This window comes from Taeniopygia guttata, chromosome 2, assembly GCF_048771995.1.
Source record: "Taeniopygia guttata chromosome 2, bTaeGut7.mat, whole genome shotgun sequence".
NCBI lineage: Eukaryota > Metazoa > Chordata > Aves > Passeriformes > Estrildidae > Taeniopygia > Taeniopygia guttata.
The window spans coordinates 2,124,118-2,150,852 of NC_133026.1; the positions used below are offsets into that span (position 1 = coordinate 2,124,118).

Consider the following 26,735-nt stretch of genomic DNA (forward strand, 5'->3'; position numbering starts at 1 on the left):
CCTGAAACATCAGGTATCTGTGACCCCATTGGCCCAAGTCTTGTTCCAGCTCACCTTGAAGCCCCCTGACAAGGGGTCTCCGATTGGCCAGATGCCCTCTTGGATCTTCCCCTCTCTTCAATCTTACCCTCTCTTGGATCTTCCCCTCTCTTGGATCTTCCCCTCTCTTGGAGCAGGGGGTTACCCTGCAAGGTTTGGTGGGAAGCAAACCTGAGGTAGATCCATCTCCCATCCCATAATCTCCAATCATCTGCTGGTCTGGTTTAAAAGCCGAGCAGCCTGGTTTAGTGGAAGGTGCCCATGGCAGGGGGATGGGAATTAGATAATCCTTGAGCTCCCTTCCAACCCAACCCATTCCATGATTGTATGAAAAATGCCTGGATCAAAGTGTTTGCCTGGTTTCCCAGAGCTTCGAGCTGGTATTTCTCACCTCAAGAACGGACAAAGCAAAGCAAAAGCAGGAGGAACATTGGCTGAGCTGAGTTTTCACTGATTTAGTGAACAATTTCTTGGGTGAATAATAATCTGTGAGGAGAACAACAGTGGGATACCATCCCAACACCAGCACAGTCCTGGGTAAAGGTCCAGCATTTCTGTTTGAGGGTGGCAGCGCTGATTCTGTGTAAAGGAACCAGCTCTGACAGCGTGGATTAAAAACCTGGGTGCTTTTCCCACAGCAGGAAATGGGACTGGAAGGTGAAATAAATGAATAAATGCAGGAATGTTGTGTGCATGGGAAGGAGAGAATTGGAAAGCCAAAGGGACTTTGGAAACCCGTTGGAGACACAAGTTAGAGCTTTCAAAGTAACAGAACCATACACTGGTCTGGGTTGGAGGGGACCTTAAAGATGGTCTTGTACCAAGGTTTAGGTTGGATCTCAGGGAAATTTTCTTCCCCCGGAGGGTGCTGGGCACTGCCCAGGCTCCCCAGGGAATGGTCACATTCCCAAGGTTGCCAGAGCTCCAGGAGAGTTTAAACAAGGCTCTCAGGGATGCACAGGGTGTGATTTCTGGACTGGATAATGCTTGTGGGTCCCTCCCAACTCTGGTTATTTAAAGCTCAGCTGCAATGAGGCACTGAACAGCTCCAGAGGTCCATTGTGAGGAAAAGGACATTTGATCAAGCAAGTCAATGTGCCAAGCAAGGACACAATTACATCAATGGGTCAAGAAAGTCAACGCCTGGGATAACAACGGGGTTTTTAATCGTTGTCATTCCCCCAGACTAAATTTGGCCACACCCAACCTATTCTGAGCTCCAGCCAGTTATTTTGGAATCACATCCTGACAGTGACACTCTGCCAAGGTATCCTGACTTCTCCAGCAAAGTATGAGGACCATGGAATCCCATGGGAAGCTGATGGAGTCCCTCAGCCTCCTGAGCTTGTACAATGATGTCCTTTACAGTGGATGGAGAGGCATTTCTCCAGCTCATGGTACCACTCTTGGGGCTTAAATAGCCTCAAGGTCAGGGTTATGTTCCTGAATAAGGCTGAAGGAAGGATCTCCCACAACCACTGTACCAAGACTTTTCCAACAGATGTGAAGAAAGAGGAGCACGCTTCATATATAATTTAAAATACATTTATTGTTTCATTTGTTCTTGCTTTTTTTCTTTTTTTTTGTTATACAAAGATGTTAAATAACTTAAATACATTCTCAACAGTCACTCAGAATCAGATTTATACCTACAAGCTGTACATATGAGGTAGAGAAAAATAACTTAGGCTCCCATAAGACACTGGAAAAATAAACAAAACAAAACAAAAAGAAAAACAAGGAAAAATACTAATCCTTCATGTTAGTATTCCCACCTCCCTTTGAAAGGAAATGACATCCCAGGTGTGCAAAACAAATCCTAGACTTTACATTCCTGCTTCAAATTGTTAAAGGTGGGGTGGTCCAAGGGAAATTCCTGGGCTGGTTTGGTGATTGGTGTTTCAGATGGATCCATGCTCAAGGGGAGCTGGAAGGATTATCCACACATCTCCTGATTTTCCTGAATTCACTCTTACCTCTACTAATCTGGATGTCTTTATCCCCTTCTACTGTCAGCAGTGAAAACTGGCACCTCCACATGGGCCAAACACCTTTCCCAACACTCCTGAGGGAAGTCATCTCCTGTCCTTTTGGGTTATCTTGCCCAGCGCTAAGAAGGGTTTTTCCCCATTGAGGAAAACACTCAGAAACAACTGAGAAAAAGGCAAAATTCCGATGTTTCCCCTGACAGGTGAATTTGACGTGTCTGCATAATTTCTGTCTCACTCCCCACTCCCTCCCTGCACCTGAGGAATTGTAGTTACAGGAAGCCAGAGTAAAACTGTGCTGCCAAATCCATTTTCTTTTCCTCCCCACCCACAAAGCCTCAAGATTCCCTTTTTTCTTTCATTTGCTCTATTCATAAATATTCTGTTTGTGAATAATTTGGTCAAATCCAATGTTAGCTGGTAAAAAATAGATCTAAAAGCTACTCAGTGGTAATACCCATGACCAGGTTTCAGGGGGTTGAGCAGATTCAACCAGGAGGTTGGAATGAAATGGATCTTAAAGACCCCTTCCAACCCCAAACATTCCATGGTTCCTATGGTTCCTCTGGACCTGATCCTGTGCCATACTGAGCGATGTGGTCCAGAAAGGCCACATCTTGTATTTCTTGTGGGAAAACGTCACTTTCTAAAAGTCATCACCTAATTAGCACCCTAAAAACTGAAATCCAGGATGCGCTGGCCACGGAAGCCAGACTCAACCCAACAGATGTGCCCGCAGAGCTGGATAAACTGGGAATGAGGAGCTTTACTGCACCTGTTCCACAGGGTACAGAACAGACCGGATTTTACTGCAGCATCAACTGAGGAATTTTTCACAGGCACCATAATCCACCAGAAAATCACCTTAAGCAGCATCTACTCCATGAAAGTACCCTTGAGAAATCTGTCCCTTCATCTGGGGTCTCATCCAACCCTACCCCAGCCAAAACACCCGACTGTATATTCCCTAAAACAGGGCAGCTGAAAAATGACGGACAAAGGAATTCCAGACCTGGCCTGAAGGAAGGCAGATGTCAACGAGCTGCCTGACAACAAAATCTCCTCAGAAACTATTTTAGCCCCTGCTCAGGTCTCCAAAACAGCAATCCCAGAAGTTCTTTAGAAAATAGAGGGTCCATAAATCATTCCCTGCTTCCCAAGGTGATGGACAAACTTCCTGAACCACAGCAGATCAAATCCTCAGCTGCCCAGTTTTATACTGCCCTATTCAAATAGGTAAAAGTTGCTTGTGTTGGATCAAGCCTGGAATTTGGTCCTCTTCATTTAACCTTCCAATGTACTCAGATTATGATTTTATTTTCCCCAACCACCTTTTTAAGAGCCGTTCTTCCCAAGCCAACTGAGCTCAGTGTTAAATCTCTGGTTATTGCAAATATATTTGGAATTTCCTCCATCCAGACTCATCTCAAAACCAGGATCAGCTAAAAAGAGGTAAACTTGAAATTTTAGGGCAGATTTTTTTTATCTTTCCATTACAAGCTACTAATTTTTCATAACTTATTTTTAGCATTAATAATGATAATAACTAAAAATCCCCTTTGATTAAATAATGCTTGTGTCATCAACTGGACTTTTTGATAACTGGAAGACAAGGAGAACATAATGTTTAGGACTTGTTTTGCATTTCTCCACATCCGGCATAAATGAGTCAGTCACACAGAATAGAAGCTTGTTAAAAAACAGATGACGGGTGCAACAATTATTTCTGTGGGTTTTTATTTCTTTTAATAGAAAATTCTAATATAAAACAGCAAACATTTTCAGTTTGCCTTGTTTACAAAAATATTATATATTTTTTTTATATTTCTGACATAACTAAAATGCACTATTCAATAAAAATATTCTTCCATCAGCTAACTTCTCTTTTAAAAAAAATTAATAAAAAAGTTATATAAATAATGGTTGCACCCCCCCACCCCAAAACTGATCGGGCTGGATCAGCTTAGGAGAACCAACACTTTGACACTTTTGGGGGGACAGGGGGTGAAAGAGGGTCAGGAACCACAGATCTCCCCTCCACCCATCTGTCCTTCTCCAGTTACACTGAGCCAAATCCTGTTTCTCTGGGGATAAGAAAAAGGGGGAAAGTTGCTTTGCACTTTTTTTTTTTAATATATATATGAAATGACACTATGAAAAAGTTCAGGGACCCAAATCCATTGTTGAAGTAGTTTTACAAAACCAAGCAATTTCATTGAATTGCACTGGAGATTCAATGGTGTGGTGGCAGAATCAGCCTCTCTGGAAAAATCCAGTTTAATCCAGATGGGACAAAAAGGTTTTACAGGAGACTCCCCGGTGTTTTATACAGGAGTTCCCAGTCTCTTATTTAGGGTTTTCCAGACCTGTGGATGGAGTAACACTCGTACTCTGTGAGTTAATTCAACTCCAACACATCTCTCACCACCAGAAAACCCAGGCCTAGCACTTTGAGATGTTTGGCATATTCTCTCCCATCTCCTACTTCAACGCCACTGGATTTTTCCAAAAGGAGGCTTTTGCCCCATTCCTTCTTCAATGATAAGGCAAACATTGGAAAATGCTGGAACTAAAGACCCCCCACCCAAAACACACCCACAGCATGCTGCAGGGGGGAGAAGAAAAATAACCCACATTTGTTTTACCACCCTAGGTCAAAAGGCCAAGAAGACAAGTTCTCCTGATTTCAGAGTGTTAGTATATTTTATACACGGCCTATACATTTAACACATGTGCCTCGCTACTATTTAGTTATTTATAATTTTTTTTTAACCACAGGAGAATAAACCTTGCTATTTACAATATATAACAGGCAAGTACTATATCCACATGAACATAAATACAATTTGTGGTGGTTTTTTTTTTTGTTATTCATTTTTTTGTAATTATTTTTTTTGTCTTTTTTTTTTCTTTTTTGTCTTTTTTGTTTTAAATACTTACAGAAAGCATCCAGGCTTCAGTGCGTGAGTTATAATACACAGAAGAGCTCTTTCACTCAGTAGTTCATTCACTCTTTGCTGCTTTCTTTTAGACAAGCTTGCCTAATTTCCCACCCATATCTCTCTCCCCCACACAGCTGAACACACCAAGCTTCCCTATCCCATCCCATCTCATCCTGGCTTTTTTTTGGCCAGGATATCTATGCCAACACTCCCCTCTCTTCTGCTTCTAGGGACTCATTCTCCTCTCACACCAGTGCAATGTGGAGTTACTCCAGCGAGGTCAACGGAGACAGAGACACCAGTGAAAAGGAGGAAAATGAGGCCCATGGTTTAAATATAACAATAATAATAATAATTAATAATAATAATAATAATAATGCACATAAATTGCGGCCCATCCTTTAATTAAGAACAGATTAAAAAAGAAAAAAAAAAGAAAGAATGGAGCCAGAAATAGTAATTCAGACCCCAAAAGTCCTGTTTTAAGCAGGTTTGGGTCTGGATTTACTTTGAAGGGGAAGAGCTAGTCTAGAACACACAAAAATGTAACAGTGAGTTTGCACATATGTGTGAGAGAAAGAGACAGAGGGAGAAAGAGAATTGAACATAATACCACATTGAAACCATAAGAAGGTCCTTCTGAAGGGCTTTACAATAAATAAATGTTCAATATTTATATATATATATTTATGTGTCAAGGTGTGTATATATACCTATATATACACACTGAATAATAGGTTTCTAGGCGATTTATTTTTTAAACCATTAGATAAACTGCTCGAGGGTGACTTTCCCAAAAGCTGTGAGACCTTCCCGGTGCTCTGCTGGGGTGGAAGGAGAGAATTCCACATGTGGATTCCACCTTCGCTCCTCCAGCATTTTTCCAACCTCCAGAATTGTACAGCAAATAAGGAAACACCAAAAAAGAGACATTTTCCTTCACTTTGCAGAAGCATGGTGCCATTAAACAGTAACACCCCGACCCTCCCCCTGCCCCCTCCTCAAGATTTGATGCCAACGAGCCAAGCTGGACTGCAGGTATTTGTTACTAAGAAAACCCCAAATCTATCTTTTCTCTTCCCAGTAGATGCATATGAACAGCTTAAATATTAGTGGCTAAAATTCGGGGGGGCGGGGGGGGAAATTAAATAAGGAAAAAAAAGACTTTGGAAAATAATGGTTCATCTTGGGAAATTGCTCTTATTTTGTTTTACTAATATTTACTAAGCTTGAGAATCTCCTCTTTTGAACACCAGATCAATGGCTTATAGAATCTTGGTGGAAATTGCTACTACTGGACAATAAAAACTGCTACCAAAAATCAAATAAAACACCCTCTGCTCCCCATTTTTTCCTTAGAAAGCTTCATGCAGGCATTCACTGGCTGCCTCCAATCCACTTTTATATGAAGAATATTGGCATGCCATGTCCTGGATTGTAAATCTCCTCTTCCAAGAGAAAAAGAAATGCTGGAGGTTGTCATGTGTTTCACAGCGCTGGAGTCATCAACCCCTGTAGTCAAATTTCTGGCTTCTCTCAGGTTGTCTCTGTGTCAATTGGTTATTCCAAATCCATGGGTTTGTTAGGATTTAGCAGGTGTGTTTTTAAAGTACAGTTCTCGATTTAGTGGTTTAAAAAAAAAAAATCATCTTAAGGTCATAGGGTTTACATACAGCTTGTGTCATGTACCACTGCCATGGTTTAGAGTAAATGGAATGATGACCTAGGAAAGAAAAGTCAACTCCTCCAGAGGTCTGATCCAGGCCAAAACGGCTGCTCCACAAGGCAAGACACCCTGGGTTCCAAGAGGCACTCGAATTTCTCTTGTCCTACTCAAGAGAAACACGTCCAAACTCAGCTGGCATAAGACTCAACAAGTTCCAGTTGGGATTTCTGAAGCAGTTACCACAGGTTGACCTCCATCGGCAAGAGGTGGGAAGAGGAGAGAAAAATAAATCAAGCGTGAAGTGAAAATGAAACAAAAGTATCTAGTGGTTTAAAAAGAAAAAAATATTAAATTTAAGACAGCGATAGTGCTAAAGAACCTGCATTTGGGCAAATTGTTTTAAATAAAGAACGTGGGATTGGACTGAAGGGGACAGGTACATCTGGTGTTCTGCTGTCTTCCCAACCTCTTTCTTGGATCTATTTTTGTCTGCAGCGTGGTGGACCCAACGTTTCTGAGCTGTACGTGGTGACGATGCACGCGGACAAGGAGCTGTCGTTAAAGAGCTGATGCTCCCAGTGGGTCTCTTTGTCAGAGCCTGGTCTGCTCCATGTGCAGAAACTCCACTGGAAGAACCCATCATTCCCTACAAATCCCTCTCCAGTTTTAGGAGAAATAAATGTCCACTTCCGGCACCACCGCACTCAAAGTGGAGAGATCTTTTGTATCTGCTCAGGTCTCTAAGCAGCTGGGTGAGCTCCAGGAATAATGAAGTACAGGATGTTCATGCCAAAGGGAATCTCTTAGCTCAGGAGTTCATGGAGGATGGCTGAAACAATGTTCCAAGGAGAAACGATCCGTCAAACTGCGTAGACGACGAAGGTGAAGGTCAACTGGTGTCTAACCCCAGTGTGACAGGCACTTATTTCCACATGGTTGGACCTCATGAAAATTCAGTCTACAGGATAAACAAAACAAAACAAAACAACCAAAACAAAAAACCCCAAAACAAAACAGCAACACAGCTGGGTCACCTGTACCCTACAAAGTGCTTATGTCTCAATATAGCTTCCAGATGCCAGAAGGTCAATCAAACCCTGTTTGTCTCCATAGGCAGTTCTCCAAGCTGGCCCATCCCCGGGGGTGGCCGTGCAGCAGAAGCCGCAGGTTGTGTCAGTCCTTGCAGGTGTAAACCTCCTCTCTCTGGGTGCACTGCTTGCACTCCACGTAGCAGCACCAACGCACCTGGCACTGGCACGGGCGCGTCACCACCCGGCTCTGCGTGTTGTGGCCCCGGCCACAGCAGATGCTGTCGCAGTTCTTGTCCTTGTAACACTTCCGTCCCGAGGTCCCGGGGGAATACCGACTCATCAGGCAGAAGCTCGGGGAGTCGTCAATGTACACGAGATCCGTAGTCCTTGGGATTTGATCGCTGTGGCCGGGGATGGATTTTTTAGGGGGGGAAATGTCACCTTCCCCCGTGGCCTCGTTGGTGGTGCTGCCCACCTTGAGCGAGGTCTCATACTTCTGCTTCAGCTGCTTCCCGATCTCGTGGAAGGGGGAGAGCTGCCTCCAGCACGTTCGGACGGTGCAGGATCCGGACACGCCGTGGCATTTGCAGGTGGTCTCCACACCAGCTTTGATGACCTGCAGACACACACACGGCCCCAAAGAGAATCAGTCATGGCGAAGGAAATCAAAACAGCAAGTAGAACATGACATTTTCTAGAAGATGCTTCAGAGACACAAAGCTGGTGACAATACAAAAAATATCTGGTGGAAGCAGACAGAAAACATATCCTATAGGAAATATTTACTTCAAAAGGCTCTTAGTTCCCAGAGTATGACATTCACCTGCAAAAACTTTGATTAATTGGCTAATTAAAGATACTAGAAAGGTGCACAAAGATTGTCCAGTGCTGTCACTCATTGTGTAGATAGAGATCTGAAACTGTGATACAACTAAGAGATTAATACATCTTTTAACACCTATTTATCTTTGTCAATAATAAGTAGGTAAGATATAAAAGTGGAAGAAGTTGGTTTAGTGGAAAGAGGTGGGGTGGCACATGCTCCAGAAAAGGAGTGTGGACAATAGGAACCTTCTCCATACCACAGGACCCCAAACCCATGCAGAATTACAAGCAGAAGTAATCTTAGTTTAGCATCATCAACTGACTGATGCTAAACAAAGGATCCCATCCTTTTCAAATCAACTGCAATAAAGAAGTTTCACGGCACAAAATCACATCCATTTACTCAGAAACAGCACTGGAATGTTCCAGCTCCCCTCCTCCAGAGAGAGGTTTACACCTGGGGTACCTCCATGGGCAACATCTGAGCAGAGATGTTATTTGGACAGCCATGGATACCCCACATTTTGTCCACAGATTATAAACACAAAATTGTATTTCTAATTCTCCTACTCTGACCCTTCCCCAAACTTAGGCTTTATGGACTTTAAATGGGTAAGGTACGACCTCTTAAAACAGCAGGTGAGAACAGATTTTGCTCGACAGAGCTGGGTCCTGACAAGGTACCAAAGTACTGTTGAAAGTGCCCTTCTTTTGAGCATCTACGGTACCTAAAAAAGAAGAAAACAACCTCCCCCCGTGCCCATGATGGCATCTGGCTACGTTGTGGCCTCCTGACAGCAGAGGACTGGCTGCAATCCATTTCCTGACCATCCGGTTCTTAATTATTTGGCTGCACAAATCCTGCTGAGCCCCATGTGCAACCGTGCAATAGGTCATGGACTCGGAATTGGGGCCTGGCCCGATTGTGATATTCCAGAAACATTTTTAGAAAGACAATATGCATAGTGCAGCCTTCAGCAGAGCCTGTCCAATGGTCACACTTCATTCCTGTGACAGCCAAAGACCTTTGCAAGTGCAATTCAATAATACACAGTAGCATTCGAAGCGGTGGCGGGTTACAGCGGGAGATGTGTTGCTGGTTATAGCGCTCAGCTGGGATGGCTTGGGTAAGGGCTGTCACGCTTTGTGTGCCAAAGTGTCTCGCCAAGTCCACAAGAAATCCCACAATGTCAGACAAGAGCGTGCAGAACACATTTCAACACCGAGGGGAGGGGGGGAAACCCCCAACCCTCACCCGTCCCCTCCCTCGTGTAAAGTCCTGTTTCACTGCCTGTCCAGAAGTGAGAGCTGAGTTTGTGTGAAACAAAGCTCCTCCACCTGATTTCACGCCCACGCCATCAGCAAACTGGGCAGAAATTGCTGGGATACTTGGGAAAGGGCTGCACACTGCAGTCATTCATCAGTTCAGGCTTTCCTCAACCTTTCCTCCTCCCCCAGCGCATTTGCATCTGCTCCACCTGGAAAAGGAGACAACCCACGTTGCACAGGAGTTGGGAAAGCAAGAAACCAACGGGAACTGGCTCAGCTTGTAGTCGTGCTCCTGGACTTGGAACTGATTGAACAAGACAGGGTCATGAAACTCAGGAAGGGAACCTGGAGTTGGGGCTGTTCTTGTCAGGAGCCACCTCACCGAGGCTCTGTGGGAGTGTTGACGTTGCAGGAGCACTACAGCCAAGGCTGGTGGATACAGCCCAACACGTGTTGGAAAACCTGATCCTGATGGATTGGCAGCTGGCTGATGGCACAAGACCTTCAGTCAGGTGTAAGCATGTAGGTTTAGGCACTTGAATCACATCAGCCAGCCAGGGTTGACCTCACCGAGGCAAACACTTGAGTTTAAACACCTCAACTGGAGAAACACCTCAGAACTCTCATCGCAGTCAGGGCAGCCAAAGCAGGAGAGGACCCTGCAGTGAGGCAAACACCTGCTCCACTGAACAGCTCTCCAGGCTCCCACTGACAGCTGAGCACATCTCCATCACCAACAGGAGCCTGGGGACCCAGCCCACACAGAGGCACCTCCCTTCAGGGGATCCTGTGAGCAGAATCCCACCGTCTGGGCCAGACTCAGGTGTCTAAATATCTCCACCAAGCACTAACTGAGGTGCTTTCAAACAGTCTCCTCACACCAGCTGTCCCTGCAGCAGCATAAAGGTCTCTCAAGGGGTACTAATAAGTGCATGTAGGTAGATTAATTCTATTCTCCTCATCTGGGCTCAAAGAAAGTTCCACATGAACCCCAGTCTGGATTTTCCTAACATGCTTCTAGCTCCTTGTTAAGCAGTGGCTAGGACAGCTCTGGTGGACGAAAGCATTAAAGGTTTCCATTGTCCCTATCCCCATGAATGCACCAGTTCATGAAATCCAGTGTGTGGATTTTCCTATGGCAGCCGTGCAAGCGCGGTGCATCCCAACCGCCCCGTAAACCTTCTCCTGGAAGGACCGGAAAGGGCTCAAGAATGTTACGAGGCAGCAAGAGTGCAAATCCTAGAAAAATTCCTTGCCCAGGCAGCCTCCCCTGCTGCTGTCAGTCACGCTGCAGCTCCTCGAGGCGCTGCATGATGGGGAACTGCTGCCTCCGGGCCCCAACCACCCACGAGCCAAAATGAGTCTTGGCAAACCCCTTCTGGTTCCCGTCCCGCTCCCCAGCTTCCACAACGACCTTTCCTCCTCTTGTTGCAAGCTCCTGTCAGAGACACTTAAATCCACCTCATTTCTTCAGGAAGCAGAGCAAGACTGATCCAAGTCAGCAGGTTGCTTGGAGAAAGCTTTGCTGGCTGGATCCTGGGACAAATGTCTGGATCAGGCTTTCAAACCTGGAGGGGCTTCCAGGATAGAAAAACATAGTTTTTATTCTCAAAAATCTCTTGGTTAGATGAGGAAGAATAAGGTTTTACCATATAAAATCATATTTCAAGAGCTGTAGTAGCTCCGGCTTTCTTTTCAAGGCTCATCACAGTTCAGAGCCTGATCTGCTTCCATCCTATACAGACCTGAACCTGTTCTGAACACACCACGGAATAATCACCTCATCCACACCAAGGATGTGGCCACCTGCACCTTTGTCACAGATGTGAAGCAGAATGGCTCAGCTTCGATCCAAGGCACAAAATATTTCATGCTCCCCATGGCCCCAACTCCACAGCTACCACACAGCAGCAGCGTTGTAGTAACCCAGGAGTAACAGCAACAAGGAGCTTTCTTTTTGTATTGTGTGCTGTAGAGAGGTCCTGCCATGAAAACAAAGCCAAACAAAGACGAGTGGTGGGTCAGGGATGGCATCATGCATGAGAATTCTGTCCTCCCACTCTCCTCTGAACAACCACCTGGTCTGGTAGTCTCAGACAGAATGGTTTAGGAGGAAAATAAAGATTTTTGTTCTATTTAGCTTGACTTAGGAACACAAATTCCCACTGACCTTGCCGTGAGAACACCCAATACTGACAAAACGCAGAACTAGGAAAACACAAAGCAAGACAGAACCATTTTTCCTGGGGCTTTCCTGCTTGGAGGAAACCAGATAGCGCTGCTGGACTGCCTTCCCAAGTGGCTTTACATGGGGAAAAGGGATCACAGCAGAGCATTGCTATGCAACATGTAATCCTTCCTCCCAACAATGGTGCGCCGCGAAGCTCAGACTAAGTGCCCCCGTCATGATCAGTCTCAGACATGCTGCAACACACAATTTCTCAGTGTTTTAGCTGAAACGCCGAGGACAGGATTCCCATTCATTCCCAGCTGGGTCACGGGGCTCTGGCAGTGGTTTTTTTTTTTTTTTTTCAGACAACTCTTGTCTGGGCAGCAGCAGCCCAGGGCGGACACCCGGCCGTGGGAATTCCTCGCTTATTGCTCCGCTGTCGTCATGGCTGGGCTGCGGCTCCAAGGCTTCAAACCATTCGCTATGGTTTGGGGCAGAGGAGGCAGCAAACCCTCCTGGCAGGCAGCTCCATCCAGGGAAAAGCCTTGCCTGGCTTTGGGAAGGGCTTTGGGATGCTTCCCCACAAATCCGATCCCCTCCGTCCCCCGTCTATGGAGCCCTCTTCAATTTAAATAGGCTTAGTCATTCTCTCAGCTCAAGTATTAATGTTTGTTTGGACAGCAGCCACGGTCCCCACACACAGCCAGTGGACCAGACTTGTCCCTTCACACTGGCCAATGCCACTGGCTGAACTATAAAAGTTTCACAGATTGTTAGAAGTTGTCCTTTCTTTTTTCTTCCACCTTGTTAAAAACTCTTGTTTTCAGCCTGTTCTCAACCTGCTTTTTCAGAACAGTTTTCCCCCCTCCCACCACCCTCCCCTCTTTAAAAAATAGGAACATTCATATTTTAGTGACATAGGTATTAAAACACAAACATTTAAGCATGGAACAACATAACCCTACTTAAAACTGAGAACTTCAGAAGTATTTTCCCCATGCTCAGTATTCCTAGCATGCTTCCCATGCTAAAAAAGCTCCACATAAACAACCAACTGCAATCACTTATGGGACACAGCAAGCAATTTTTTTCCAGAGTATTGATTTCCAGGCCTAAGAAAGGCTTTGGCTGAGCCATTCTCAGCCTGAAAGGAGAGAAAAATCCAGAGAGCACGGCTGGGCATTCCTACCTGTCATAACCTGCAGCAATTAATACCAGTGGTGGCCCTGAAAACTGATCTGTACATTAAGAGCTCTTCTCAGGCTGTTATTTGCTGGGTTTGATTTGTATCTTGGTAAACATGTGATGTCCCATTTCTCACTGCAAGCACATCCCTAAAAAACTGCCAAAAAGGATGCTTTTGGGCTTTTTTTGCGTGCACCAAGTGGATTAAGCTCCAAAATAGCAATAATTATACATCACGAGGGTGCAGCAAAGCCTGGAGTTGGACTGGAACTGTGTTAACGAGCAGGAACTGTGTGAGACTGGATGGTCAGTGCTTGTAAACACTGTCTCTGCAACAGGAGAGTTGTGCCTCCCTCCGCCTGTGTGTGACCTTTAGTGAGTCACTTAATCTTTCTGGGTCTCAATTTCCCCCCTCTGCCCAACAGAGCTCCAGAAATGAAGAGGGTGGCATGCTCTGATAACGTGTTATGTGATAGCTCATGAAGTTCCTCAGACAGATGATAGCTGGGCAAACATCTCCCTGATATGGAGAGTGCATCTCCAGCCCTCCGGAGAGATCCCTGCCAGCACTGCCTGGGGGGAAAAGCCATTCCTCAGATGGAATTCCAAAATAAGCAAGTCAACAGCAAGGGGAAGTCCAGGCACCTCCCACTATCCTCTCCAGAGCATCCCAGATGGTTTCAGGTGTAGCTGTCTCAGGATGGGTCTGGACCTGAAGCCTACAAGGGTGACAAGGACCATGACAGGGGGCTGGGACAAGGCGACCTTTAAGGTCCCTTCCAACCCAAGCCATTCCCGGATTTTGTGATCCTTCAGAAACACTTGCTCTGCACAGACCAAAGCAACTTGTGCAAAAAAAAGATGAATGAAGCTTCACGAAAGAAACCCGTTTCAAAGCAGGAAAGAGAGATCTTTTCTTCTTCTCCATCTCTACCTCCCCATAATTTTGTATTAAACACTTGGCTCTCAAGACAACTCTGGTTATACACAGACTTCAGGCAAAGGTTTGTGTCCCTCCTTCTGGAAGGATGAAGGAAAAAGGCAATGAGAACATGATAATTTTTTTTCCTAGGGTAACAGCAGCCCCTTTTAATTGTGCCCCTTGGATCTGTAAGACATGCTTGACCAGACATACCTCTGGAAGAGGTCAGCACTCCTGGGATTAAGAAACTTAGCAACGCTCCAGAGAGGGAGCTGGAAAGTCATGTTTAATGATACTTGGCTGAGAAACTGGGCAAATTTAATTAAAACATCACTTACTCAAGCCCAGTGGAACTAATTGAGTGCTCTAATATTCCGCCTTTTCATTAATGGGTTACAAAAGAGGGCTGCACTTGTGTGTACAAGGGGGAAAAGGGGGGAGGACAGAGAGAAGATGAGGGCTTTAGCAAGGCTGCCTGGGCTTCATTTAATATGACTCAGAAACTTCATGGCTGGCAACAGAGCTTTAATACAGTTGACTTCTCCCCCATCCCCTCCACACACACATCTCCCCCCAAGCCACCCTCTCCACCCAAGACCCCTCGGAAAGAATGGCTGAATGAGGGAGAGTAGATCTGGCAAAGGAAGGGAAATTGCTTTTTTAATAAGTGGTCTATTCAGAGCTCCTGCTTTTCAATAAAGAGAAGGCTGGAGAAGTCCTGGTCTAATTACCTCATCCTCACACTAGACAAGCTCACCCTTTCATTAACCACTGAGGTCATATCATATAACTTGGTGAGCCACCACGGGCACAACATGTTCAGTGATTATTTCACTGGTGGCAGCAAAATTACAGGCAGCCCATCAAGGTTGTAAAAAGCAGAAGTAAAATCATAGTTAAATGAGAACGTCTACCAAGAGACACTAAAACTAGGCGGGATAGGATCATGTCACCCTCGCAGAAATGCAGGGATTGTTTGCTGGGGTGACACCATGGAGAAACTGGTGTGGTGACCAGGAGGGGAGAGAGTTGCTTGCCAAATTACTCAGTCCAGCACAGGTCCTTTTTTTGCTGAGTCTCAAGGGACTATTTGTATGTTTTGCCATGGTTGGGAGTAATTAGATGGGAAAAATGACACGTAAAGAATCAGTGAGAGACCACCAAGCTTGTGCTGTATCATTCGTAGAGACTTCTCCACTCCCTCAGCGAACACACACATCCACACACTGCAAGAACTCCAGCTCCAAAATGGCACAAATCAAGGCTGTCTGAGCTCCTACACTGCCTTTGATCCACCCCAAATCAAATCCAGATGAGTTATTGTTCCAATAACCATCCTAGGTTAGTCCAAAGTGAGCAAACCCTACTCGATAGTGGCAAAGTCTTGATGAAGTCTTTATGACAGGAGCTGGCTGGTGAGCAGCTTCTTTGAGACATGGAAAACATGCTGAGAATCATCTTTAACTCACTACCTTCCTCAAGGAAAATATCCATAAACTCGGCAAGGAATGCAGTAGTGTTCTCAGCCTCCATCCTCTCGTCCCTGCACTTGCAGTGGGAACAGGAGGAAGAACAGGGATCAAACCTGATATTCATCCACACCTGAGAGCAAGCAGTGCCAAAAAAACCCCGTCCACCACATCAAGAGGGTCAAACTGGTTTCAGTATTCTTGAATCTGAAGCAAGCACTGCAAGTTTTGACTTTGTAGTGGCAAAGCCAGCCTGGGTCCTCATCTCTGATCATCATCTTAGTGACACCGAATTGTGCCAGGGGTTTAGGGCCACAAATCCCAACCATACAGATGTGTGTCCTCCTGATCTTCTACCACCACCCTCCTGAAAGCTTCCTCCTCAGCATTCCCTCCCTCCCTGCCTGGCTCCATGGTGGTGCTGTGAGCTTGGTGGGCTGCTTGGCTTGGCTTTCAACCACGCCATGGCACAATGAATTATTACATCCAGCAGCACAAACACAGAAATCGTTTCAACTGCTGCTGCAAACGGGCAAAGGAAAGCTGTCAGACAGCCATCCCAACTCGACAGACACGTTGTGGGTGGACGAAAATAGGAACACTGGATCACTGACCTGCAGCAGAGGTCTGTGACTTGGATTGCCAGGAGGGCTCTGGGTGTCCGGACAACCGTCACAACTGTTACTCAGCTGTTTAGCTGCAGATACCACACTGTGAAACCACTGCCAGTGGCCAGAGGCCGACTGTGCCAAGGGAAGCGGAGGCAGAGGATGCTGGAGAGTCCTGCATCTTCCCCTGGGAGCCAGCTCGCAAGGATCAGGACACAGAAGGGAAGGTTCAACCTCTCCAGCTCATCCTTGGAGTTTGTTTAGCTCAAAGTTATGCAATGTAGAGCACAGATGATAATTAAGGACACAAATCCTAAATCCAAGAGTGGCCTCAGCCATGTGGACATCCTGACTGCAGCTCCTGGAATTGGGAACACTGAGAATTGGGCCAAACCCATCTGGGAGGTTTTTTAGCCCTGCCACTGTTGGTGGACATTCCTGGAGCTACAACGACTTGCCAATGGCAGCTAAAGTCACATCCTTGGAGGTTTTGATGAGACTGTATTGTGTGGCTCTGGAATGAGAGGAGAGCCAGGACATCTCACAGAAACATCCAGCATGGAATCACAGCTCCATGGGCCACCTTCTCCACTGCCATCCCATCTGCTACATGCTCAGCTCCAAAAGATGGGACAGGGCAACCAACACAATGGTTGAGACAAGTTCCATCATCCTGCAAAGCCTGTTTCACACGTCAGAGAGCTGCCACTGGAGTTCAGAGACACTGAGCCCTTTAATCCAGAGCAGGAAAGCTGTCAGCCAAAACCAGACACCAGCTAAATCCAGGATATTTCTAATCCTGATCTCAGCGCTGTCTAGGAGCATCTGGTAGTGGGGAGAGGGGGAGACACTTTGCTGGCCAGCCCTGGCTGGTGGCATTCCCCGATGCCCCAATTCCGTCACGAGGAATGACATTTTATACATAGACACAGCAACAACTGAGCTGGGGTGGCCATTCCTAGAATGCACAACTGGCTGGGCTGCATTTGCCTGGGAAACTGGAGACCCAGGTCCCCCATCCCAGCCCCAAGCCTGCATCCAATCACACAGACAATAACAAGGCTCGAGGGCTATTTCTGGCCTTGCAGTATGTCCCCCTTGGAGGTTGGTGCAATGAAACACTGATCCTAAGCACCTGTGCTGGCCAATCTGAGGGATTTTCATGTTGGAGCAACTCTAGGCTAGGTACAGCCAAGCATATTATGGGAGAAGGTGGAAAGCCTCTTCCTTTTCCCCTTGCTGGGATGACCCAGCACTTGCAGACACTTTGTCCTTTACATCTGACACAGAAAATGCTGAGCTGGAAGGGACCCACAGGAATCATCGAGTTCAAATCCTGGCCCTGCATGGGACAAACCCAAAAATCACACCATGTGCCCCAGAGCATTGTCCAAATGCTTCCTGAATTCTGGCAGTCCTGCAGGGAGGCCCCTAGGCAGCCTCAGAGGAGGTGTAAAGAGCAGGAAGAGAGGATAAAGATGGGAAAAGGAAAAAGGGACTCTACAACCAAGCACCATCTCCTGCTCCAGGTGACACAGAAGGTTTCTGCCAGAAGACAAAACTGAAGGGACTGTAAGGTCTGAGGTCAGCCAGAAATTAATCTCTCCACCCTGGTTCCTTGCCAGTTAGATCTGAAGTCAGCCAGAAATTAATCTGCCCACCCTGCTTCCAGCCAGTGTTAAAGACACCTGGCCAAGAAGATGCTGCTACACTGTCCATGTTCTACTGAACTGCTGCAAGAGAAGCGTCCCTCAAGGAGGTGTTGTGGCAGCATAAAACCCTTCCTCTGTGTCCTACCTCATGTAAGCCTTTCCATCCTTTTGTGGTGTGAAACCCTCTCCTCCCTGTGGGAAACCAGCAATCTTTGTCTCCACCTTGTATTTCCTAGACCTGGCCAGTCCCATTTCTTTCCCTCTGGTCTCTCACCAATGCTTTTGCACAGTGAGTCCCACAACCCAAGATTCATCCCCTCCAGAAGGAGCATCACTCCATCCATTTCACATCCAACACTCCTATTCCACACCCAAAAACAGCGTTATTCCCCCCAAAACCCCCACAGCAACGTGACCCCCTCCACCCTGCGGCGCCTTCAACGCACCTTCATGCCCACCAGGTTGTTGTGGAAGTCCACCCTGGCTCGCAGGTCCTTGTTGGGCTTCCTCCCCAGGAACTCCTTGACGAACTTGTTGCTGTACTTGAGGTTGTCCCCGCAGCCTCCCCACTGCCAGGCCTCCCTGTTCTCCAGGTCGGGGGCCTCGTCGCAGGTGCAGCGCTCCATGCGCCCCGCGCTGCACGCCTTGGCCATGGCGTGGGTCAGCCCCGCCGAGGAGATGGCGTACAGGAAAGCTGTCTCCTTAAAACCTGCAGGGACGGGAGGGAGAGGCTCTAATTGCAGCTTAAAGAAAGGAAAAAAACACGGGAAATGGAGGTAAAACCTACTGGGAGAAGAGCGCGAGTTGTGTCACGGAGTGATAGAGTGGTAAGGTTGGGAGGGACCACAGTGGGGCAGCTGGTGGCACCTCCCTGCTCCAGCAGGGCCATCCCAGAGCACAGGGCTCAGGATTACATCCAGACTGCTCTGGAATATCCCCAGTGAGGGAGACTCCACACCAGTGCTCAGTCACTGCCCAAGAAAGAAGTTGTTCCCCGAGTTCAGGTAGAATTTCCTGGGCAGCATTTCCTGCCTGTTCCTCCTGTGGCACTGCTGGGCACCACTGGGAAAAGCCTGGTCCGTGCTCCTGACACCCTCAAAGCATGGCAAGCTCTCCTTGCATCACTGATGGTGAAGAGGGCACAGGGGAGGGCAAGGAATGAGGGACAGAGGTGGCACAAGCTAGGATTCAGGAATGCAAATGGAATCTGGCCAGCTCGGTGGCTGTCACTCTGTGTCACTCACAGCCTCTGCCTGAAAATGGAAAGAGTTGAGCAAGAGTTGCCCCATCCCTGGAAGTGTCCAAGACCAGGCTGGACAGGGCTTGGAGCAACCTGGTCTAATGGAATATGTCCCTCCCCATGGCACGGGGTAGAACTGGATGAGCTTTAACAAAGCCAAAGCATTGTTTGACTCCATGAAGCGTTGGACAGGACATGGAGGTACCACTGCTGCTACCACGGGGACACCAAACTGCAGGAACCCAGCACAGACTTCCAATCCTCCTCATTCTTCCCTCTCCTCCTGAATCAAATCACCGGGTCCTACTCCAGACTGTCAGAATTGTTGACAGAAGACACCTGAGGGCTGGGAAGCAGGAGATGTGTCACCCAACAGAGCACCTGACCCAAAAAGAAACCAGTGTACACCTCAAACCTCCCATGCACAGCCTTTCTTTACACCTCCACACTCACCTGCAGGGATGTGACAGCATCCCCGCCCCCAACAGGCAAATGACACCCAGAGGGACCCACAGTTTAAATCCAAATTATAAAAGCCAGAAATAAAAAGCAAACATGGCAGTATTTATAGCTGCCCATTCTCCAGCTATGGAAGCCGTAAATGACTGCATATTTGAGATGCAATTCCAGAACAGCTTTGGATGAGACTCAAGAAATCCCCCACTCAAAAATAACACAAGTGGATGGTGACAGTAGTGGATATATCTGTGAGCTGGTGTGTCAACCAAGGACATGCAGAGACACTGCCAGGTCATTTTTGGAACTGTTCCTTGCAAGGTTCATGACAGTCCAAGCAAACTCATGTGGTCGTTCCCAGAGTCTGCCTTCCCAAAACACTCCCAGGAGCAGGAAGACTGATGAAAATCCAGCCCAGGAGACTGAGGCTTGGTCCTCCCAAGGGTTCTGAGGTTCTACTTCCTCCCAGATTGTGGTAGGAACTATCCACTCATTCTACTGCTCACCTGGTAAAGGAAAACAGGAACCTTTTACTCACTAGAAACAACACTAAAATAAAAAAGGTTCACCTCTACACTCACTGAGGGCACCACAAAGAGTGATGAGAGTTAAAGTAACAGATTTTGTTTTCTCTCTGAAGTCAGACCATGTCCTCTGACAGCCCAAAAACACCTTCAGCACTGCAAACACTTCATCAGAAGTGGTGAGAGAATTCTTAATTCACACAACAAAAACTCATGGGTACCCAGATGACTCCTCTGGGTAGAAAATGCCTTCTAAGCATCTCTCATCCTTTGTAAACTATGTTTTTTCACTAAAATCCTTTGTTTTTTCTAGGTTAGATCCCAGGTCAGACTGCCCACATGCCTGTCAGAGGGATGCCACTACCAAAGACAGATGTTCCCAAGCCTCTGGGCTCATGGACTGGAGAATTCCTGCCACAGCTACACAGAAGGAAGAGGCACCAGTGCCAAACAGAGAATCCTCATTGGGATGGGGTGTGCAAACCCTGCCCTGGAGGTCTGAGCCTGCAATCATGGCACGGTTTGGGTTGGAAAGGACCCTGAGATCCATCCTGTCCTGGGCAGGGACACCTTCCACTATCCCAGGTCGCTCCAAGCCCTACCCAAGCTGGCCTTGCACCCTTAACTCACAGCCACCAGCCTTAATTGATTAATTAGGCAGCCCAGATCTCCACCCTGCTCAAATCCCTCCTGATTCAAAGCGCTGAATTCGGAGCGGTTGTGGAATCCCAGCAGAAAGTCAGCGCCGTGCGACCACAACACATTCCAGACCTGACAGAAAGCCAGGAGGAACAGCTCATCTGCCAGCTTCTCCCTTTCCATCAGCTTTGTCTCCACTCCTCCCGTTCTCCACCCCTGAAAGCTTCCCAAATTCCCTGTGCCCATCAGCACGGGGATCATCTCACCCACAGGCAGCTCCCAACTAGCTCCATGTGACATTTGGCTCTGGCCAGATTTTAAAGCCATCTCCACCACGCACTATTTGATTGCACCAAGATATTTTGTAACAAGATAATGAGCTTTAAATCAATGCAGGCATTCTAAGCCCCAGTGCATTGACAGTCTGCCGGGCCTGGCTATCCAATTTCAGCCATTTCCAAAATTGTGCACGAGTATCCAAAGAGGATAACGAGTCCCTTAAACAATCCCCTGTTATTTTAAGAAACGGGGCTGCATCAGCCCAAGTTGCAAACCAGCAGCCAGGGCTGGTCTGGTGACCAAACTGTAAAAAAGTTTCTCCCCCACAGAGGGAGAAATATTTAAGTGAAAAAAAAATGGGTTTTCCCCCTCTTTTTCCTTTCTCCCTGCAAAGTCCTGGAGGAGAAGAAACAAGCTGTGTCCTTGTGGGTGATACATGCAAGCCTTTGCCCCTGGGGTACCACTTGCTGCAATGCTGAACCAGGAACCAGCAGCTCCTGGAGAGGAGGAGGAGGAGGAGGAGGAAGATTTACAGAGCAGTGTGTTACTGCTGGGGAACAGCACCTGAAGGATTTACAGCAGCGGGGCAGGGCAGAGATGCTGCAGGGATATAAAGCAGGGCAGAACGAGACAGCAGCAGAGCCCGGCAGCCCTCAGAGCGCTCATTCATCACACAGGTCCCTGACAAGGGCTGCCATGGGGGGGTTCCCCGTGGGGTTTTAACTCCGGGCTGCCCAGGGGACAGGCAGGTCTGAAGGAACGAGCTGTGGCCTCCAGGTGTCAGCATGAGAAAGTGCTTGGCTTCCCCAAGGCACCACTAATCCAGGGACTCCTCCGGCATGCGGGGATATTTTTAAATGTCTTGCAGCTCCGGCCGGACCTCTTGAGTTTCGTAAGGACTTTCCTTGTTTCCACCAGTCAGTGACAGTGCATTAGTTAAGCCCTGGTGCTTCTGAATTACTCCTCCTCGCTAATTAGCCCTGCAAACCTCTGCTCTTATCTTTAAACACTTCACACCCTGGTTTTCCCAGGTCCAGGCCCATTGCTGAGTGTGGGACTTTCTGGAAGCCCTGGAGACCCTCGAATGCTGTCTGCAAAATGGTGCTGCAGCCTGGAAATAAGAACTGGATTTTACTGGGAGGGTGGAAGAAACTGGACTATATGTGGTGGTACAAAGAAAAGAACTGAAAATATCCCCTTCTGCCCCAAAACTCCTAACTTCTGGCCATCTCCACCTGAGCTGCTGGGAAGAGGTGTGGGAATTACCCACTGTCCACAGCCATGGCAGTAACAGCACACAGCCATTTGCGTGTCTTGCCCTGTACTATGACAAAGTTCCCCTTGCCCCCTCTAAGAGAACAGCACAGAACGGTCTGGTTTGCCTTATTTCCTTAAAAAGGGCATTTTCTCAACTTGCTTTCTCACATAAATATATAATAAATAGGAGACATAAACAGGAGAAATAAATAAATAAAATAATAAGGATGAGGGGACAGCTTTGAGAGCTTCCCAAGCGTCTCCTCCAGCAGCAGCTCAATTTCCAGCAGAAATGAGGAGAAAATGCAGCTCCTGGCTGTGCAGAGACCTGCACAAACACTTCCAGCCTCCAAGGAGAGCAGCCAGGGCCAGCAGTGGGAAGCAGGCAGGGCAAGCCCATAAATCACCCCCATTAGCACATTCTTTGCCTGCCCTGCACTTCCAGGGATGAGCTCCAGCCTTCCACAGAGCTCTTGGTGGACCCTGCGGGAAGCACCACCAGCAAAGGGTGGCCCGGATTGATCAGCGTGGCAGGAGATGAGTGCAGAGACCCCTGAGACCCCCCCAGACCCACCTGTCTTGAGATCAACAAGACCCCCAGACTCACCTCTCTTGAGCCCCCCAGACCCCCCAGACTCACCTCTCTTGAGCCCCCCAGACCCCCCAGATTCACCTCTCTTGAGGCCCCCAGACCCACTTCTCTTGAGGAGCCCCCCAAACTCACTTCGCTTGAGGAGACCCCCCAGACCCACCTCTCTTGAGGAGCCCCCCAGGACCCCCAGACTCACGTCTCTTGAGGCCCCCTCAAACTCACCTCTCTTGAGGAGTCCCCCAGACTCACCTCCCTCAAGGAGCCCCCCAGATTCACCTCTCTTAAGGAGACCCCTGAGACCCCCAAGACCCACCTCTCTTGAGGAGCCCCCCAAACTTGCGAAGCTCCCCACTTCTCTTGAGGCCCCCCAGACCCACCTCTCTTGAGGAGGCCCCCAGATCTCCCAGGCTCACCTCTCTTGAGGAGCACCCTGAGACCCCCAGACTCAGGTCCCTTGAGAGGCCCTCCCAGACCCACCTCCCTTGAGGTCCCCCAGACTCACCTCTCTTGAGAAGCTCCCCCAGACCCACCTTCCTTGAAGCCCCATAGACCCACCTCTCTTGAGGTCCCCCAGACTCACCTCTCTTGAGGCATCCCCAGACCCATCTCCCTTGAGCAGCCCCCCAAACTCATCTCTCTTGAGAAGCTCCCCCAGACCCACCTTCCTTGAAGCCCCCCCAGCCCCACCTCCCTTGAGGACCCCCATCTCACCTCTCTTGAGGAGGCTGGCGCGGTAGCGGCCCTCGAGGGTGCAGTTCCAGCGCTCGAAGCGGAACTGGTACTGGCACTCCAGGGCGCTCATGCTGATGGCCTCCATCAGGGTCTCGGCCACGCCGGGGTCGCGCCGGCACATCCGGCGCTGCTTCTTCTCCAGCTTCAGGCGGTCACACACCTTGTAGTGGGCCTTGACGGCCGCCTCCTCCATTTCCGAGGTCAGAGGGAGGATGGTCAGGGGTTCGTTCCCCGTCAGCCTGCCGAGAAACAGAGGGACACCACGGTGAGGGCAGGAGAAACAAAAAGTTACTGCAAGAACTCCCGGAATGACCACGTGGGAAGAGACCTTCGAGATCATCGAGTCCAACCCAGCCCCAACGCCTCAACTCAGCCCTGGCACCCAGTGCCACATCCAGGCTTTGTTAAACACACCCAGGGATGGGGACTCCACCACCTCCCCGGGCAGCCATTCCAGAACTTTATCACCTTTCTGTGAAAAACTTTTTCCTGATATCCAACCTGAATTTCCCTTTCCATCAGCTGTGGAAGAGTTGAGGCACTGTGAAACACCATGAGTCCTATTTCCTACCATCTGCTGGTCCCTGGGTCTTTATTTTGTGCGTGTTTAGGTGGCTTTTGTTGGAGATACACACATTTGCTATCAGCAAGTTTGGGAAGGCTGATCTGTGGGAAAGTGTAATTTGGAGTATCCCAAAGCCAAACACCTGAGGGGGAAAGGTGGGAAGAGGGTGAAAATCACCAATTGCTCTGCAGAAATCTTGGCTGTAGGATCAATTCCTGTGTCCCTCCTCACACCAAGAGCCATCTGCTACAGGATCCCTGGAGCTTTTTCGCAGACCGTTTCCAGAGGTGCAGCTCGAGGCTGTGTGCTCTGGTTCTGTCAGTTCCTGGAGACAGAGCCCAGCCCCAGCTGAGCACAGCCACCTTTCAGAAGCTGTGGGGAGTGCTGAGGTCACCCCTGAGTCTCCTTTTCTCCAGGCTGAGCACCCCCAGCTCAGAAATTCTCCCCTGTGAGGGTGGCGAGGCCTTGGCACAGGCTGCTTAGAGAGGCTGTGGTTGCACCATCCCTGGGAAGTGTCCAGGGCCAGGCTGGACACTGAGCAAACTGATCTAGTGAGTGGCATCCCCACCCAGGGCAGGGGCTTGGATCTAGATGGTCTTTAAGGTCCATCCAACTCAAACCATTCTGGGATTCTATGAAATACAACCTGTGATAGAAACTGGGTCAGTGGGGGGATCGGGATCTCCTGGCTGAGCATCCCTGTGGACTTGATTTTACAGAGAGGCTCCTCACAGTGCGTGTGCAAGGTGGCAGCAGGAAAATGCAAGAGGAAATATTTGGATTTATGCTCCCTACCAACTCTCACAGAGCTTGTTTGGACATAAACCCTTGGCCACCTCCACCATAGGACTGTGTTTAAAACTCAAAGTCGAAAGAAATCAATTCAGGTGCCTCACTGCGTGAACTTGGGGGAGCGGCAGAAATACACGAGCACCACTGCCACTGTCCTGGGCACCAACAAAAAAATCATTTTATCATTTATCATTTTAATTTTATTTTAGCATGTCAAGCAGAGCCAGAACCCAGCCTGGGAAGGGACAGAGGATGATCTGTCCCATCAAAGCCCAAGAGACACCCTGAGGAGGCACAGAAAGCCACCCTGCCCTCAGCAGAGGAGATTGACATAAAACCCAGCGAGCCACAGCCCGAGCTCGGAGAGCAGGATACACCTTCCAGGAGATGCTGCCAAAGCTTTTACAAGACAGAACAAGCTCAAAACCTAAAAAAACCAGAAACATAACCCAAAGAAATTCATGTCCCTTTGCCTCATCCCCTCCCTCCCCTGCCTTCTCCCAGCACAAGGTCCTTGACTCCACAGTGGGCAACAGAAGATGCCAGCGGACTGTTCCCGGTGTCAAGTGACGAGCTGCTGGAAAAGGACCAGGCTGGCATGGTCCCCAGGAGCAGAGAGGCAGCAGGAACATCTGCTGGGCTCAGGAGAGCTTTGTTGGCCAGGCTGCTGTACCCCACTCTCCTGGCTCTGCCCGGCTCCGGCCAGGTGCCAGTCCCCACAGTCAATGGGAATCGCTCTCCGGGCTCGCGCAGGACCTGGAGACACATTCCCCAGCCAAAAAGGAAGAATGGCTGAAATCCAGCGCTGGGAACACGCTGGAATTTTGCAGTCCTGCACTGGGGAAGGTTGGGGGCTCGGACATCTCCAGTGCTGCAGGAGCACTGGGAAAAACGGGAATGGGAAAGGAGCACTCCCTCAGCCCCGTTGCTGAGATCCTGGAAACCCTTTAAAGCCCCAACTCTCCTGCAGGAGCAGTGATTTGCTGGTTTTAGTGAGTATTTCTCTCTGATCAGTGGGATGCATCCTTCCAGCAGCACAGAGATTCAGAATGCTATAACTCCCAAACATTGGTGCACAATGGGCATAAAATCCTGACCTGAGTCCCAGCCAGGCACATCCAGTACAGATCCAGTCATTACTGAGGCACTGATGAGGTGATTTAATATCAGATATCTCAGGGAGGGAGCAAAAATGGCTGAGGAGGGATGTTTAGAACAAAGATGGTCAGGAAAAATGTTCTCCTTCAGTTACATTCAAAGGTCTTGATATCTCCAGAAAAACCATGCAGTGCTAAAAGCACAGAGGGATTTGTGGGAAACATGGAAGAATATCCTCCCTCAAGTTTTGCTCCCCTCAAAATAATAATAATAATTAAAAAAAAAAAATCTGAACAGCCAAATAGCAAGGTTTATTTGAAGCATATTTCAACCCTTTCATTCTGATCTTTCCCAGCTGCTCCCCAAGGAGAGGGGGACATCACCCAGCCCTGGTGCCTCGTTGGGCAAAGCTCCCAGGAGGCTCATTCACTACAGAGGTGCCGTGGCAAGCACATTTTTCTCACTCTCAGGATTTTTCATAGAGGTGCACAGAGAGCAATGAAAGATAAAACAATTTCTATTTCTGCTCCTTGTTTTTCCCATGTGGAATGTGTTTGGAGAATTGTTTACCTGGGGTGATTGCTTGGTTGGATTCTGGTGAGGATTGTTTGAGCCTGATGGTCAATCCAATCCAATCCAATCCAATCCAATCCAATCCAATCCAATCCAATCCAATCCAATCCAACCCAACCCAATCCAATCCAATCCAATCCAACCCAACCCAACCCAATCCAATCCAATCCAATCCAATCCAATCCAATCCAATCCAATCCAATCCAATCCAATCCAATCCAA

General features: G+C 48.2%; 1 protein-coding gene across 1 annotated transcript in view; it reads right to left on the reverse strand.

The window, feature by feature from the left end:
• Positions 1-1,568: 1,568 nt before the first annotated feature.
• The window catches only part of WNT9A (Wnt family member 9A), a 63,172-nt gene continuing 38,005 nt past the window's right edge, over positions 1,569-26,735 (reverse strand). Inside the window, exons 2-4 of the mRNA XM_030264122.4 lie at positions 23,465-23,724; positions 18,213-18,475; positions 1,569-8,282 (exon numbers count right to left, since the gene is read on the reverse strand). Of these exons, the coding sequence (XP_030119982.1) occupies positions 7,809-8,282; positions 18,213-18,475; positions 23,465-23,724 (997 nt within the window). The 3' untranslated portion in view covers positions 1,569-7,808. The remainder of the gene's footprint in view (positions 8,283-18,212; positions 18,476-23,464; positions 23,725-26,735) is intronic.